Genomic DNA, 17,578 nt, shown 5'->3' on the forward strand with positions numbered 1-17,578 from the left:
GGCAGGGAGGAAATAGGGAAGGCAGGGAGGAGAAGGGAGGCTGTGGCAGGTAAGAGAGATGGGGGTGGCAGGGAGGAGAAGGGAGGCTGCAGCAGGTAGGAGAGATGGGAGGTGGCAGGGAGGAGAAGGGAGGCTGTGGCAGGTAAGAGAGATGGGAGGTGGCAGGGAGGAGAAGGGAGGCTGTGGCAGGTAAGAGAGATGGGAGGTGGCAGGGAGGAGAAGGGAGGCTGCGGCAGGTAAGAGAGATAAGAGGTGGCAGGGAGGAGAAGGGAGTCTGTGGCAGGTCAGAGATAAGAGGTGGCAGGGAGGAGAAGGGAGTCTGTGGCAGGTAAGAGATAAGAGGTGGCAGGGAGGAGAAGGGAGGCTGCGGCAGGTAGGAGAGATGAGAGGTGGCAGGGAGGAAATAGGGAAGGCAGGGAGGAGAAGGGAGGCTGTGGCAGGTAAGAGAGATGGGAGGTGGCAGGGAGGAGAAGGGAGGCTGTGGCAGGGAGGAGAAGGGAGGCTGTGGCAGGTAGGAGAGAGAGGAGGGGGAGAACCAGGGAGGAGTGGGGAGGCTGCGGCAGGTAAGAGATAAGAGGTGGCAGGGAGGAGAAGGGAGGCTGCGGCAGGTAAGAGATAAGAGGTGGCAGGGAGGAGAAGGGAGTCTGTGGCAGGTAAGAGATAAGAGGTGGCAGGAAGGAGAAGGGAGGCTGCGGCAGGTAGGAGAGATGAGAGGTGGCAGGGAGGAAATAGGGAAGGCAGGGAGGAGAAGGGAGGCTGCGGCAGGTAAGAGAGATGAGAGGTGGCAGGGAGGAGAAGGGAGGCTGCAGCAGGTAGGAGAGAGAGGAGGGGGAGAACCAGGGAGGAGAAGGGAGGCAGCGGCACTTAGGAGAGATGGAAGGCTGCATGCAGGAGAGGGGGAAAAGGGGAGGCAGGGAGAAGAGAGGAGAAGGGAGGCTCTAGTATAATATCCTATAATATTGCGGATTTATGTCAGTTCTCAATAAGCCACAAACACATAAAAAAACTAATTGTATAATTGATTGCTGCACAGAGCTCAGCGTGATGGGGGAGGTAGAATGATACAGCAACGCCAGCATCGTGGGGACAGGAATGATTCACATAGACATACAATCTCTCTAGCTTCTTTTTTTTTTGCCCGTAGAGCTGACATTCCAGTAATAGAGCAATTGGGCCCCAATCACACCATTACATGCTGACGATACGACATATGTGAGTGACATGAGGTAGTCTCCAGTCTCCTGTAAGGAGAGATAATCAAATACGTCAGGAACAATACAAAGACCAGTATAGCCACTACCGCACCATGCCATATTACACACAGAGCCCAGTACAGACAGTACTGCACCATGCTATAAAGGCACACACACCTCCCACTACAGACACTACTACACCATGCCATATATGCACACACCGCCCACTACAGACACTACTGCACCATGCCATATATGCACACACACCACCCACTACTACACCATGCCATATATGCACACACACCACCCTGTACAAACACTACACCATGCCATAAATATATATATATATATATATATATATATATATATATATATAGCGTGGTGTATGTACTGGGCTGTGTGTGTGTATGTATGGCATGGTGTAGTAGTGACTACTGGGCTGTGGGTGTATTTATGGCATAGTATAGTAGTAGCTGTACTGGGTGTGTGTGTGTGTGTGTGTGTGTGTGTGTGTGTGTGTGTGTGTGTGTGTGTGTGTGTGTGTGTGTGTGTGTGTGTGTGTGTGTGTGTGTGTGTGTGTGTGTGTGTGTGTGTGTGTGTGTGTGTGTGTGTATATATATATATATATATATATATATATATATCACACATACAGCCCAGTACACATCTCCACTATGCCATATATACACCCACAGCCCAGTACAGACACTACTACACCATGCCATATACACACACACACATACAGCCCAGTGCAGAAAACTACTACACAATGCCATAAACAATGCTATATACACAGACAGCCCAGTACAGACACTACTGCACCATGCCATATATACACACACACACAACCCAGTACAAACACTACACCATGCCATAAATATACACACACACAGCCCAGTACAGCTACTACTATACTATGCCATAAATACACCCACAGCCCAGTAGTCACTACTACACCATGCCATACATACACACACACAGCCCAGTACATACACCACGCCATATAAATACGTTATGGTAAGAACCTACCGTTGATAACGTGATTTCTCTTATGTCCACAGGTATCCACAGGATAACATTGGAATATTGTCGAGCGACAGCGAAAATGGCACCAACACGGTCACGAGCTTTCTGGCCTCCCAGGATGCATTGGGGCCTTCACCATATAGTCCCGCCCACTGACCCAGTCAGATCAGTTCTTTCCACAGCGATTTTAGGCAGGAACATCAGGTAGAGACCATTAAGGGCGATAAGAACACACATGCACACCCTTCCATACAAGAAGGAAGAGGTTTAGTGATTGTCTAGATCAGGCCTGGCCAACCTGTGGCTCTCCAGCTGTTGTAAAACTACAAGTCCCATCATGCCTTGCCACAGTTTTGCTATTAGGGAATGCTAAAACTGTGGCAGGGCATGCTGGGATGTGTAGTTTCACAACATCTGGAGAGCCACAGGTTGGCCAGGCCTGGTCTAGATCCTCAAATCAGATGCGTCAGGGTGGGATCCCTGTGGATACCTGTGGACATAAGAGAAATCACGTTATCAACGGTAAGTTCTTACCATAACGTATATTTCTCTGGCTGGGTCCACAGGATTATCCACAGGATAACATTGGGATTCCCAAAGCCATTTTAGTGGTGAAGAATGTGTTTATGGAAGACCGTGTGGCTGCCTTACATATCTGTTCTGCTGATGCACCCTGTTGTGCTGCCCATGAAGGACCTACCTTACGTGTAGAGTGAACAGAGACATTAGCCAGAGTAGGGAGATCTGCATGAGAATAAGCTTCTGATATTACCATTCGGAGCCTTCTCGCCAGCGTCTGTTTACTAGCAGGCCATCCTCTTCTATGGAATCCGTAGAGGATGAAGAGAGAATCTGTTTTCCTGATGGCACTAGTACGATCTACGTAGATTCTTAAAGCCCGGACCACGTCCAGCGACGCTTCTCCCGCAGAAAGTTCCGATACCTGAAAAGCTGGGACTACAATCTCTTCATTCAGGTGAAACTTTGATACCACCTTTGGAAGATAGCTAGATCTCGTTCTGAGAACTGCTCTGTCTGGAAAAAAAACTTAGGAAAGGAGACGTACGAGATAATGCTCCCAAATCTGACACTCTTCTGGCTGACGCCATTGCCAGTAAAAAAAGAATTTTAACCGTTAATCATTTAAGATCTGCTCTCTCAAGTGGTTCAAACAGAGGACCCTGGAGAAATTTAAGAACTAAATTCAAATCCCAAGGAGCTGCAGGAGGAACAAATGGAGATTGAATATGTACCACTTCTTGAAAAAATGTACGTACGTCCTGTAAATCAGCAATCTTCTGCTGAAACCATACAGTTAACGCTGAAACTTGAACCCTCAAGGAAGCAACTTTCAACCCTTTATCCAATCCTGCCTGAATGAAATCCAAAATCCTAGCTACTTTAAAAGATCTCGGATTGAAATTTTTTCCAGTACACCAGTGAATATAGACTTGCCATATTCTATGATACACACGGGCCGAAGAAGGCTTTCTTGCTCTAAGCATAGTCTGGATTACTTGTTTCGAAAAACCTTTAGCCTCTAAGATAGAGGTTTCAACAGCCACGCCGTCAAAGACAGGCGATCCAGATGACTGACAACAAGGACCCTTCATTAGCAGATCTGGACGTTGAGGGAGCAGTATCGGTGCTTCCATGGACATTCTCAACAGATCTGTGTACCAATGCCTTCTTGGCCAAGCTGGATCTATTAGAATGATTGCTCCTTTTGCCTGTTTTATCTTTCTCACTACTCTGGGTAACAGAGATATTGGAGGGAACAGATATGCCAGATGAAACTTCCATTCTACTGACAGTGCGTCTACAAGGACCGCTCCTGGGTCCCTTGTTCTCAATCCATACCTCGGAACTTTGTTGTTTAGTTGAGACGCCATAAGGTCTATCTCCGGTAGACCCCATCTGTTCACCAGTGTCTGAAACATTCTGGGTGTAGTGCCCATTCGGTTTCCTGAATGGTGTGCCGACTGAGAAAATCCGCTTCCCAGTTTAGTACACCCGGGACAAATACTGCTGACAATGCCGGGAGATGGAGTTCTGCCCATTTTAGAATGGGAGTTACTTCCTCCATCAGACTCTTGCTGTGAGTTCCTCCCTGATGATTGAGGTATGCTACTGCCGTCGCATTGTCTGAGCGGATCTGGACTGGTCTTCCTTGTAGATTATCCTTTGCCTGAACTAGAGCCATGTAAACGGCCCTTACCTCCAAAAGATTTATCGGCAGGCGACTTTCCCTTGCGGTCCATTTTCCCTGGAACCAAAGGCTTCCGAGTACCGCCCCCCAGCCCTGCTGGCTGGCATCTGTTGTCAGGACTTGCCACTCTTTTATCCAAAAGGGTCTCCCCTTGTTTAAATGGTCTGTCTGTAGCCACCACGCTAGAGACCTTTTTACATTTACTGGAATCTTTATCATCTGCTTCTTTATCGTCTGATGATTTCCGTTCCATTTGGTCAGAATAAGGTGCTGCAACGGTCTGGAGTGGAATTGCGCATATTGAACCATGTCGAAGGATGATACCATCAGACCCAACAGTCGCATAGCTGCATGGACTGACATTGTCTGGGCTTGCAACGCTTCCTGAGCCATGACCTGCACCTTGACTATCTTTTTCTCTGGTAAGAGAACCTTCTGTAGGTTTGAATCCAATATGGTTCCCCAATGAACCATCCGCTGTGACGGATTCAGAGACGACTTTTCCCAATTTATGAGCCACCCGTGTCTCTGTAAACAAACTATCCTCTGTTGAAGATGGCTCAACAGTTAATCTTGCGACTGTGCTAAGATTAACAGGTCGTCTAGGTATGGGAATATCCTTATCCCTTGTTTGCGCAGACAAGCTGCCATAACCACCATGATCTTGGTAAACACCCTGGGTGCTGTAGCTAGCCCGAAAGGCAGAGCTTGGAACTGGAAATGTTCCTGGAGGATGGCAAACCTGTGGTAACACTGATGCGACAGGACAGTGCTATCGGCACATGTAGGTAAGCATCCCGTACATCCAGAGATACCATGTAATCTCCCGGTTTCATAGCCAACATTATGGAGCGTAACGTCTCCATGTGGAACTTCGGGATCCAAATGTAATTGTTCAACATTTTCAGATTTAGAATTGGTCGATATGACCCATTTGGCTTCTGGATTAGAAATAGATTGGAGTAAAACCCCTGTCCCCTTTGTGATGGAGGTACTGGGACAATCACACCTGACTGCAGTAGTTTTTGGACTGCTTCTTGCAGGGCATTGGCCTTCGACTCTATACGAGACGGGCTGGTGCAAAAAAATCTTTGAGGAGGCTTCCTCCTGAATGGGAACCCATACCCCTGAGATACTACCTTCTGCACCCAAGCATCTGCTGTTGACTGTTGCCATATGTGTGCAAAAAGAAGTCGTCAGCCCCCAACCCTGGAATCCTCCAGGCGGAGGCCCGTCTCTTCAGGCTGACGGTTTCTGTTCAGGCTTGGAAGCTGGCTTTTTGCTAGCCCACTGCTTCCTACCCCTGGATTTAAACTGGGGTTGTTTAGGCTCCTCTTTAGCTTTCGCTTTGCCAACGAAATTAGCTAAATTTTAAACCCTTGGACTTAGGGTTATAAGCAGCATATCCGATAAAGGTTTTCCAAATAATATATTACCGACAAAAGGCAATGCTTCCAATTCCTTCTTGGATTCCGCATCTGCCTTCCGGGTCCGTAGCCAAACTGCTCTGCGAGCGACTACTGTCAAGGCTGAAGCTTTAGAAGCAACTGTACCTACATCAATTGCTGCTTCTTCTAAATACTGGGCAGATTGTCTTAAACGGCAAAAACGATCCTCTTGCTCCCTAGTAGGAGAAGGGATGTCATTCTCTAGCTCCTCTATCCATTCGCCCATTGCCTCTGCTACCCAGGCCAAAGCCATAGCAGGTCTTACCACTGCTCCTACTAGAGAAAAAATATTTTTCAAAAGGCTCTCTACCCTTCTGTCTGTGACATCATTCAAAGAGGTAGATGACAGTGGCAAAGCAGATTTATGCACGAGTCGCAGAACACGTGCATCTACTTTTGGAGGAACTTCTCTCTTCGAACAATCCACAGCTGGAAATGGATAATAAGAATCCCATCTCTTAGGAATCTTATACTTTTTACTGGGCGCTGCCCAAGACTCATTCATCATTTCCGTCAGCTCATCTTACGCTGGGAATTCAGCTTTCACTGATTTTGTTCGTTTAAATACAGGTGCTTTAGCTTTTAACACTGTCTTGGCTGGATCTTCCAACGAGAGAACAGCCTTCACAGCATTAATAAGTTCAGCTACATCTTCTGAACTAAAGCTCTGCGACTGATCATCATACGGAGTTGAATCTATTGTATCATCATCCGATGTATCATCTTGTGTAGTCTGCCACACAGACGCATCTGTCTTAGTCTTACCTGTCCCTTGGTTGCTTGTAGAGGCTACTGGAACCAAACCATAGGAAGGGAGCTGCATATATGGGTTCATAGTGTAACCTAACCCTTGAGGTGGTGCTACCGGAGTTAACCTGTCCGCTATTGAAGATACAGTCTTTGCGAACATATTCCATGGTGGCTCTGTTGGTGGCTGAACCAACTCCTGTTTTTTACTTCGCTGAACAGCGAAACAGTTTGCACACAAACCCTCATAAGTGACCAATTGATTCATATCAATTAACCCTGTCTTACAAGATAAGCATGTTAGGGCTATAGGAGTGCTTGATAAATTCTCCTCATCACTTTTGCCGCTCACAGACATGGTAATAATCTGTTATTGACTACACAATTTGTGACTGAAAATCACCCTATATGTCAGTATATAGAGGTGAGATCAATCTGACCACAGTGCACCTGATTTGAGGGTCAGAACAGGACTGACATTACACAGAAAAGTCAGCACACATACTAGCAGTCAGTCACATGTTAAAGCATTAGACATTGTCATATGAGAATACAACCTCCATAACAACTTATACATAAGTAGGAAAATTGTACTTCTGTTTAACTGGTTCTTTTTCAACATAACATGCAGAAAACACAGCAATATACAGGTCTCATATGCAATATGTACTAAAAATTAACAATGCATACTAAGAAGTAGAGAGAATTTTTAGTACTGTATACCCTGCCTCCGGAGAGCGGGATACAGGGAGACTCACCACACTTCCATATCCAAGCAAATACGCTCCTAAGACGCTGAGTGGATTCAGACGCTACTGGTGTACACTGCCGCTCTTGATAACTGATAACGGACGCTCACCAACGGACACGGACGCTGTGCGACTTCCACGTGTATGCAGACGCTAAGGCCTGCGACTCGGTCTGGCGGGTTAATCTCCAGTGTACACAACCGCAGCGTCTAAGCTGCGACCGAGTACCCTCGTGGTAGCGTCTGAGCCGGAAGTGAGGTCATTCAGTTCATGAAACGAGAGACCCGCGGGAACTGGCCATGAACTCGGAGGAGGGGCGGCCAGGAGAGCGTCTGAATCCCCCTGTTGACTTAAACTCCCAGGATCGCGGCATCTACCTAGTCCTGGCGCCTATGATCCCTGGAGCGTAGCGCTGTCGCACTCTAGATGTTCGGCGCATCAACACACTGTTTGTAGTCTCCACCAAAATCAGTGTAGCTGTGTCCTGACCCCTCTAGTAAGAGGAAGTCCATAGACTCACCGTCTCCCCATGCTCCGGCCACAGCCTGGTTACGTCTGCTGGACCTGCTAGAACTTCCGACACAGACGCCCGTCGAGACAGCACTGTACCATGAAGGTAAGCGTTTTTGCGACCCGGTGGGGAGTTGTTGGAGTGACTCTTTCCAGAATGTGTTTAAGACGCTGTTAAGATAAGTCGCTCAAAAAAAAACCAATATAGTAAGTCTATAAAAATAAAATAACAAAAAGCTTGAGGCTGCTCTCACAGCAGCGCTGCGACCATGCGGCTTCCTGCCGCACCAAGCAAAGAACTGATCTGACTGAGTCAGTGGGCGGGACTATATAGTGGAGGCCCCAATGCATCCTGGGAGGCCAGAAAGCTCGTGACCGTGTTGGTGCCATTTTCGCTGTCGCTCGACAATATCCCAATGTTATCCTGTGGACCCAGCCAGAGAATATATATATATATATATATATATATATATATATATATATATATATATATATATATATATATATAGATATAGAACAGATGTCCGGCACTCACGCTTAGGAAGAAACAACGAGTCCTGGTGCCTAACCTCTCTGGATGAGCATGTAGTCGAACGTGTGGTGGCACTCAGAATAAAGACAACACAGGCAACGCTGATGCAGTCAACGTTTCAGGGATGGCTCCCTTTTATCAAGACACGACCAGCAACCTGTGATACATGAAATATATATACATACCGGTAGCCTGCACATCTCCAATCGCGTGGTTCTAGCCGCCTCCCACCGACCCCGGGCAAACACGTCATCTGCACGGGCCGGCGCCGAGAATCGACGTCGGACAGGCAGGGGGGTGCGGCCCGGACCACACGTCAGATCGTTACCAGGCAACCGCAAACAACAGGAAATGTGAACATACAAATACAGATAAATAATACAAACAGTTAAGAACCATAACCACATAATTAAAAACACCTGAACATAAGTTAATCAATACCCGGCAACCCGCTAATATATAGCAGAGTAGTATAATAATGTCAGCGAGCAAAAACACCAGAAACAATACTTATAAATATCTGAGCATAAGAATGCTCCGAAATCAATGCTGTATCCATCTTTAATCTTAAATCTAAAAAAGATCATAGCTGTATGGTTTGCTTGCAAAAACAATGTAATTAACCTAATTGGTATATTAGTATAGAGCTAATAATACCGCACACTATATATAACATGTATATAGCCTCAACACGGCATTTTATATGCCATATGAAGCATAAAGACCTAAATGAAACCTCTCATACACCCTGAATGAGCAAATGATTTCGAATACGTGTTATTTAAGCAGAAAAGTTTACAAAAAGCAATTGAAACTAAGTGCCTCATTGAGGCCCAGTGGATGCACCGTTTGAAGGGTGTGTATCCACCATGCCTCTTTTCTCAGAAGTGCCTGACCTCTGTCACCACCTTTTTTATTTAATGGAACGTGATCGATCATTTTGTAGCGGATTGACGCTAAACTGTGATTACAATTTTTAAAGTGTCGTGCTACTGGGAGATCGCTACCTTTGCCTTCTAAGGCAGCCCGTATGCTGGACCTATGAAGTGCGATTCTCTCCTTGAACTGTCTGATGCTTTTACCAACATAAAGTAGCCCACAAGGGCACTTAATATAGTACACTATAAACTTGCTACTGCAGGTCAGGGTATATTTAATATTAAAAAGTTTGCCAGATCTGGGGTGATTAAAAGTGCTGCCCGGTTCCAAGCAGCTACAAGTAGTGCATCCTGTACACCTGTAGTTGCCTGGTTTACGGGTCAAAAAATGTGGCAATTTTTCTTGACCAAAATCAGAAATGTCGTTATGGACTACTATATCTTTAATGTTGCGACCCCTCCTATACGCTGCCATAAGAGTGGTGTCCTTAAAGCTGGGTAGATCTTTGTCCCTAGCAATCACCGGCCATATGCCTTTAGCTTGATGATTTAAGGTCTTACTGGCGGTTGTATAATCCTGTGTCCAAATCATCTTATTTGAAACCTTTTCAGAATCTTTATGGACAAGCGTATCTTGTCTCGATGTACTAAGTGCTTTCTCCATTGCCTGCTTAAGGGATTCTTTAGAATACCCTCTAGCTGTAAATTTTTTTGCCATATTCAGCATTTGATTTCTGGCATCTTCCTCATTGCTGCAAATCCTTCTGATTCTCAGAAACTGAGAAAATGGAAGACTCCATTTCATAGGTTCTGGATGATGGCTATTAGCCCTCAACAAGGTATTGCGATCGGTGGGTTTGTAATACATGCTGGTAACGATATTACAATTACTGTCAACTGAAATAGCCACATCTAAATAGTGGACAGTATTGTAGCTGCATTCATAGGTGAATTTTATAGCGGCATCCTTCTGGTTCACCTGGAAAATCATTTCCTCAAAATCCTGTTGCGTACCCGACCAAATCATCAAAATATCGTCGATGTAACGACGAAATAAGATGATGTGTTGGGAATATGACGCATTATCAAAGAACAACTGTTTTTCTATTTCGCTCATGAAAATATTTGCGAAACTGGGTGCCACACATGATCCCATGGCGCACCCAGTCCGCTGGCGAAAGATTTTTTTATCAAACAGAAAATAATTCCTGTCTAAGGTCAATGCAAGTAGTCGAACAAAAAAATTAATATCAGGACCTGAATAATCAATATTAGATTCTAAGAAAGATCGCATCACAGCTAAACCCCTATCATGGGGAATGCTGGTATACAAATTAACCACATCGATGGTACAAAGCAAAAATCTAGCTGGAAGAGGAGAAATAGATTGCAGTACTCTAATGAGAGAGGTAGTATCCATCAGGCATAATGGTAGACTCGATATCAAGGGCTGTAAATAATAGTCCAGGTAACGAGATAAATTATAATACAACGAGTCTCTGGCAGCGATGATGGGACGTCCCGGTGGATTGACCGTGTCCTTATGAAGTTTGGGAATCGTATAAAACGTGGGAATCTTGGGCCAAGCAACTGTTAAGGCTTCTTTAGTTGCTACTGTTATAATGTTGGTAGACACTGCTGTTTGTAAGATCGAATCAAGTTCCATTTTGTATTGAATGGTGGGATCGTCTGGCAAAATTTCGTACACCGCTGTGTCGTTCAATTGACGATATGCTTCATTCCTGTAGCTAGTTACATCTTGGACTACGATTCCGCCGCCCTTATCCGCCAGGCGGATCGTGATGTCATCGTATTTTCCAAGGTTGCTGAGTGCCACCTGCTCATTTTTAGAGAGGTTATATGGTCCTTTATATTTGTGTGAGGACGCTTCATTGACATAAGATTCCAAACAGCCAGAAAAACTTTTAATGCTTTTATTAAGTGTTGATGGATTAAACACTGACTTTTTGTTAATGGGAGTTTTTTCAGATGCAGAGGTATTCCCTTGAAAGAATTCTTTAAGTTTGATGCGTCTGTTCAATTTAAACAGGTCGACCTTGTTTTTAAAGACGTCTGGAGTGCATGTAGGCACAAAAGACAAACCTTTGTTTAGCACATTGACTTCATCTGTAGTGAGCGACCTGGATGACAGATTGGTGTTTTGCTCGCTGACATTATTATACTACTCTGCTATATATTAGCGGGTTGCCGGGTATTGATTAACTTATGTTCAGGTGTTTTTAATTATGTGGTTATGGTTCTTAACTGTTTGTATTATTTATCTGTATTTGTATGTTCACATTTCCTGTTGTTTGCGGTTGCCTGGTAACGATCTGACGTGTGGTCCGGGCCGCACCCCCCTGCCTGTCCGACGTCGATTCTCGGCGCCGGCCCGTGCAGATGACGTGTTTGCCCGGGGTCGGTGGGAGGCGGCTAGAACCACGCGATTGGAGATGTGCAGGCTACCGGTATGTATATATATTTCATGTATCACAGGTTGCTGGTCGTGTCTTGATAAAAGGGAGCCATCCCTGAAACGTTGACTGCATCAGCGTTGCCTGTGTTGTCTTTATTCTGAGTGCCACCACACGTTCGACTACATGCTCATCCAGAGAGGTTAGGCACCAGGACTCGTTGTTTCTTCCTAAGCGTGAGTGCCGGACATCTGTTCTATATCTATTTAGGTGGTTTCAGTTTATGTCACTGCCAGTCAAGGCACCTGCTGTATATCTATCTGATTAATTGAAGTTCAGACACAGCGAATGTGGGACTTACACTGTACATAATTCCTTGCATTTATGGTGATTTAATATGTCTGCACCTGAAGAGATACCTGGTTTTTGTATTCCTGTGTTACCAGAGGGAGACACTCTCACACATACTGACACAGAGGCAGAGCAGATTTTGTTTCCAGCTTCAGCATTCACGGCAACAAATGAGGAATCAGCTGATGCTTTGATTGCACAGCTAACCAAACTCAAAAAGAAAGAAGTGGACTTTCTGTTACACGGAGTGACACTTTCAGATTATTTCAGAGATAAACGCATTCCAAGAGGCTTCCGCATTAGGAACACCCCAACTATCGGGCGTCAAAACCCGGAGTTTTGCCGCAAATGGGCCGCAGTGCTCAATCGTTGCTCTTTTGATCTTATTTTATTGGTGGTAGCCGAGTCCAGAAGAGAACTGGAGATCACTAAAAACAAAATAGAGGCTTTTGAAAATACCCATCTTGCTAAAATCCATTCAGAAGCACCGCCAGATTGGCTTGATAAATTGTCAGTGCAAATTGAAAAATATCAATCTGACCTTGTAACCTTCAAAAAAGCCAAACGCACTACGGTGAATCGTGATTACGACCTTAACCAGGTCTACAGTTGGGTATACAACAAAGGCCCGAGATCACAAAGAAATTCCAGACAGCGCAGACCGCCTAGGAATTTCCCTCTTGAGACTGATCAATCCAGTACAGCGATTTCATCAAGCGATACAGAATGTGCTACGGCATCCACTTCAAAGAAGTCCAATTCTGGAGTAAACACACGCTCAAAAAACGAGCGGACAAAAGAGCCAGGACCCGTCGGGGCGGCCAAAACAGGAGGGAAGCCGCCAAAAGCATCAAGTAAGAAAGTATAGTGTTCAATCTGTCATCCAGGTCGCTCACTACAGATGAAGTCAATGTGCTAAACAAAGGTTTGTCCTTTGTGCCTACATGCACTCCAGACGTCTTTAAAAACAAGGTCGACCTGTTTAAATTGAACAGACGCATCAAACTTAAAGAATTCTTTCAAGGGAATACCTCTGCATCTGAAAAAACTCCCATTAACAAAAATAAGATTTTACTTACCGATAAATCTATTTCTCGGAGTCCGTAGTGGATGCTGGGGTTCCTGAAAGGACCATGGGGAATAGCGGCTCCGCAGGAGACAGGGCACAAAAAGTAAAGCTTTTCCAGATCAGGTGGTGTGCACTGGCTCCTCCCCCTATGACCCTCCTCCAGACTCCAGTTAGGTACTGTGCCCGGACGAGCGTACACAATAAGGGAGGATTTTGAATCCCGGGTAAGACTCATACCAGCCACACCAATCACACCGTACAACTTGTGATCTAAACCCAGTTAACAGTATGATAACAGCGGAGCCTCTGAAAGATGGCTTCCTTCAACAATAACCCGAATTAGTTAACAATAACTATGTACAATTATTGCAGATAATCCGCACTTGGGATGGGCGCCCAGCATCCACTACGGACTCCGAGAAATAGATTTATCGGTAAGTAAAATCTTATTTTCTCTATCGTCCTAGTGGATGCTGGGGTTCCTGAAAGGACCATGGGGATTATACCAAAGCTCCCAAACGGGCGGGAGAGTGCGGATGACTCTGCAGCACCGAATGAGAGAACTCCAGGTCCTCCTTAGCCAGAGTATCAAATTTGTAGAATTTTACAAACGTGTTCTCCCCTGACCACGTAGCTGCTCGGCAAAGTTGTAATGCCGAGACCCCTCGGGCAGCCGCCCAAGATGAGCCCACCTTCCTTGTGGAGTGGGCCTTTACAGATTTAGGCTGTGGCAGGCCTGCCACAGAATGTGCAAGTTGGATTGTGCTACAGATCCAACGAGCAATCGTCTGCTTAGACGCAGGAGCACCCATCTTGTTGGGTGCATACAATATAAACAACGAGTCAGATTTTCTGACTCCAGCTGTCCTTGCAATATATATTTTTAATGCTCTGACAACGTCCAGTAACTTGGAGTCCTCCAAGTCACTTGTAGCCGCAGGCACTACAATAGGCTGGTTCAGATGAAATGCTGACACCACCTTAGGGAGAAAATGCGGACGAGTCCGCAGTTCTGCCCTGTCCGAATGGAAAATCAGATATGGGCTTTTGTAAGATAAAGCTGCCAGTTCTGACACTCTCCTGGCCGAAGCCAGGGCTAGAAGCATGGTCACTTTCCATGTGAGATATTTCAAATCCACCTTCTTTAGTGGTTCAAACCAATGAGATTTTAGAAAGTCCAAAACCACATTGAGATCCCACGGTGCCACTGGAGGCACCACAGGAGGCTGTATATGTAGCACTCCCTTAACAAAGGTCTGGACTTCAGGGACTGAAGCCAATTCTTTTTGAAAGAAAATCGACAGGGCCGAAATTTGAACCTTAATAGATCCCAATTTGAGACCCATAGACAATCCTGATTGCAGGAAATGTAGGAATCGACCCAGTTGAAATTCCTCCGTCGGAGCACTCCGATCTTCGCACCACGCAACATATTTTCGCCAAATTCGGTGATAATGTTGCACGGTTACTTCCTTCCTTGCTTTAATCAAAGTAGGAATGACTTCTTCCGGCATGCCTTTTTCCTTTAGGATCCGGCGTTCAACCGCCATGCCGTCAAACGCAGCCGCGGTAAGTCTTGAAACAGACAGGGACCCTGCTGAAGCAAGTCCCTCCTTAGAGGTAGAGGCCACGGATCTTCCGTGATCATCTCTTGAAGTTCCGGGTACCAAGTCCTTCTTGGCCAATCCGGAACCACTAGTATCGTCCTTACGCCTCTTTGCCGTATAATTCTCAATACTTTTGGTATGAGAGGCAGAGGAGGAAACACATACACCGACTGGTACACCCAAGGCGTTACCAGCGCGTCCACAGCTATTGCCTGCGGATCTCTTGACCTGGCGCAATACCTGTCCAGTTTTTTGTTGAGGCGAGACGCCATCATGTCCACCATTGGTCTTTCCCAACGGGTTACCAGCAAGTGGAAGACTTCTGGATGAAGTCCCCACTCTCCCGGGTGAAGATCGTGTCTGCTGAGGAAGTCTGCTTCCCAGTTGTCCACTCCCGGGATGAACACTGCTGACAGTGCTATCACATGATTCTCTGCCCAGCGAAGAATCCTTGCAGCTTCTGCCATTGCACTCCTGCTTCTTGTGCCGCCCTGTCTGTTCACATGGGCGACTGCCGTGATGTTGTCCGACTGGATCAACACCGGTTTTCCCTGAAGCAGAGGTTCTGCCTGGCTTAGAGCATTGTATATTGCTCTTAGTTCCAGAATGTTTATGTGAAGAGACGTTTCCAGGCTCGTCCATACTCCCTGGAAGTTTCTTCCTTGTGTGACTGCTCCCCAGCCTCTCAGGCTGGCGTCCGTGGTCACCAGGATCCAATCCTGTATGCCGAATCTGCGGCCCTCCAATAGATGAGCACTCTGCAACCACCACAGAAGAGACACCCTTGTCCTTGGAGACAGGGTTATCCGCAGGTGCATCTGAAGATGCGACCCTGACCATTTGTCCAACAGATCCCTTTGGAAAATTCTTGCGTGAAATCTGCAGAATGGAATTGCTTCGTAAGAAGCCACCATTTTTCCCAGGACTCTTGTGCATTGATGTACAGACACCTTTCCTGGTTTTAGGAGGTTCCTGACAAGCTCGGACAACTCCTTGGCTTTCTCCTCCGGAAGAAACACCTTTTTCTGAACCGTGTCCAGAATCATCCCTAGGAACAGCAGACGAGTTGTCGGCATTAACTGGGATTTTGGAATATTCAGAATCCACCCGTGCTGTTTTAGCACTTCTTGAGACAGTGCTAATCCCATCTCTAGCTGTTCTCTGGACCTTGCCCTTATTAGGAGATCGTCCAAGTATGGGATAATTAATATGCCTTTTCTTCGAAGAAGAATCATCATCTCGGCCATTACCTTTGTAAAGACCCGAGGTGCCGTGGACAATCCGAACGGCAGCGTCTGAAACTGATAGTGACAGTTTTGTACAACGAACCTGAGGTACCCCTGGTGTGAGGGGTAAATTGGAACGTGGAGATACGCATCCTTGATGTCCAAGGATACCATAAAGTCCCCCTCTTCCAGGTTCGCTATCACTGCTCTGAGTGACTCCATCTTGAACTTGAACTTCTTTATGTACAGGTTCAAGGACTTCAGATTTAGAATAGGCCTTACCGAGCCATCCGGCTTCGGTACCACAAAAAGAGTGGAATAATACCCCTTCCCTTGTTGTAGAAGAGGTACCTTGACTATCACCTGCTGAGAGTACAGCTTGTGAATGGCTTCCAAAACAGTCTCCCTTTCGGAGGGGGACGTTGGTAAAGCAGACTTCAGGAAACGGCGAGGTGGATCTGTCTCTAATTCCAACCTGTACCCCTGAGATATTATCTGCAGGATCCAGGGATCTACCTGCGAGTGAGCCCACTGCGCGCTGTAATTTTTGAGACGACCACCCACCGTCCCCGAGTCCGCTTGAGAAGCCCCAGCGTCATGCTGAGGCTTTTGTAGAAGCCGGGGAAGGCTTCTGTTCCTGGGAAGGAGCTGCCTGTTGCTGTCTCTTCCCTCGACCTCTGCCTCGTGGCAGATATGAATAGCCCTTTGCTCTCTTATTTTTAAAGGAACGAAAGGGCTGCGGTTGAAAAGTCGGTGCCTTTTTCTGTTGGGGAGTGACTTGAGGTAGAAAGGTGGATTTCCCGGCTGTAGCCGTGGCCACCAAATCTGATAGACCGACTCCAAATAACTCCTCCCCTTTATACGGCAAAACTTCCATATGTCGTTTTGAATCCGCATCGCCTGTCCACTGTCGCGTCCATAAAGCTCTTCTGGCCGAAATGGACATAGCACTTACCCGTGATGCCAGTGTGCAGATATCCCTCTGTGCATCACGCATATAAAGAAATGCATCCTTTATTTGTTCTAACGACAGTAAAATATTGTCCCTGTCCAGGGTATCAATATTTTCAATCAGGGACTCTGACCAAACTACCCCAGCACTGCACATCCAGGCAGTCGCTATAGCTGGTCGTAGTATAACACCTGCATGTGTGTATATACTTTTTTGGATATTTTCCATCCTCCTATCTGATGGATCTTTAAGTGCGGCCGTCTCAGGAGAGGGTAACGCCACTTGTTTAGATAAGCGTGTTAGCGCCTTGTCCACCCTAGGAGGTGTTTCCCAGCGCTCCCTAACCTCTGGCGGGAAAGGGTATAATGCCAATAATTTCTTTGAAATTATCAGCTTTTTATCAGGGGCAACCCACGCTTCATTACACACGTCATTTAATTCTTCTGATTCAGGAAAAACTATAGGTAGTTTTTTCACACCCCACATAATACCCTGTTTAGTGGTACCTGTAGTATCAGCTAAATGTAACGCCTCCTTCATTGCCAAAATCATATAACGTGTGGCCCTACTGGAAAATACGGTTGATTCGTCACCGTCACCACTGGAGTCAGTGCCTGTGTCTGGGTCTGTGTCGACCGACTGAGGCAAAGGGCGTTTCACAGCCCCT

General features: G+C 46.2%; 1 protein-coding gene across 1 annotated transcript in view; it reads right to left on the bottom strand.

The window, feature by feature from the left end:
- Positions 1 to 998: 998 nt before the first annotated feature.
- Positions 999 to 17,578, bottom strand: part of MPDU1 (mannose-P-dolichol utilization defect 1) — a 58,444-nt gene continuing 41,864 nt past the window's right edge. The window contains exon 7 of the mRNA XM_063930669.1: positions 999 to 1,241. Coding sequence (XP_063786739.1) covers positions 1,119 to 1,241 — 123 coding nt within the window. The 3' untranslated portion in view covers positions 999 to 1,118. The remainder of the gene's footprint in view (positions 1,242 to 17,578) is intronic.

Source organism: Pseudophryne corroboree, chromosome 6, assembly GCF_028390025.1.
Source record: "Pseudophryne corroboree isolate aPseCor3 chromosome 6, aPseCor3.hap2, whole genome shotgun sequence".
NCBI lineage: Eukaryota > Metazoa > Chordata > Amphibia > Anura > Myobatrachidae > Pseudophryne > Pseudophryne corroboree.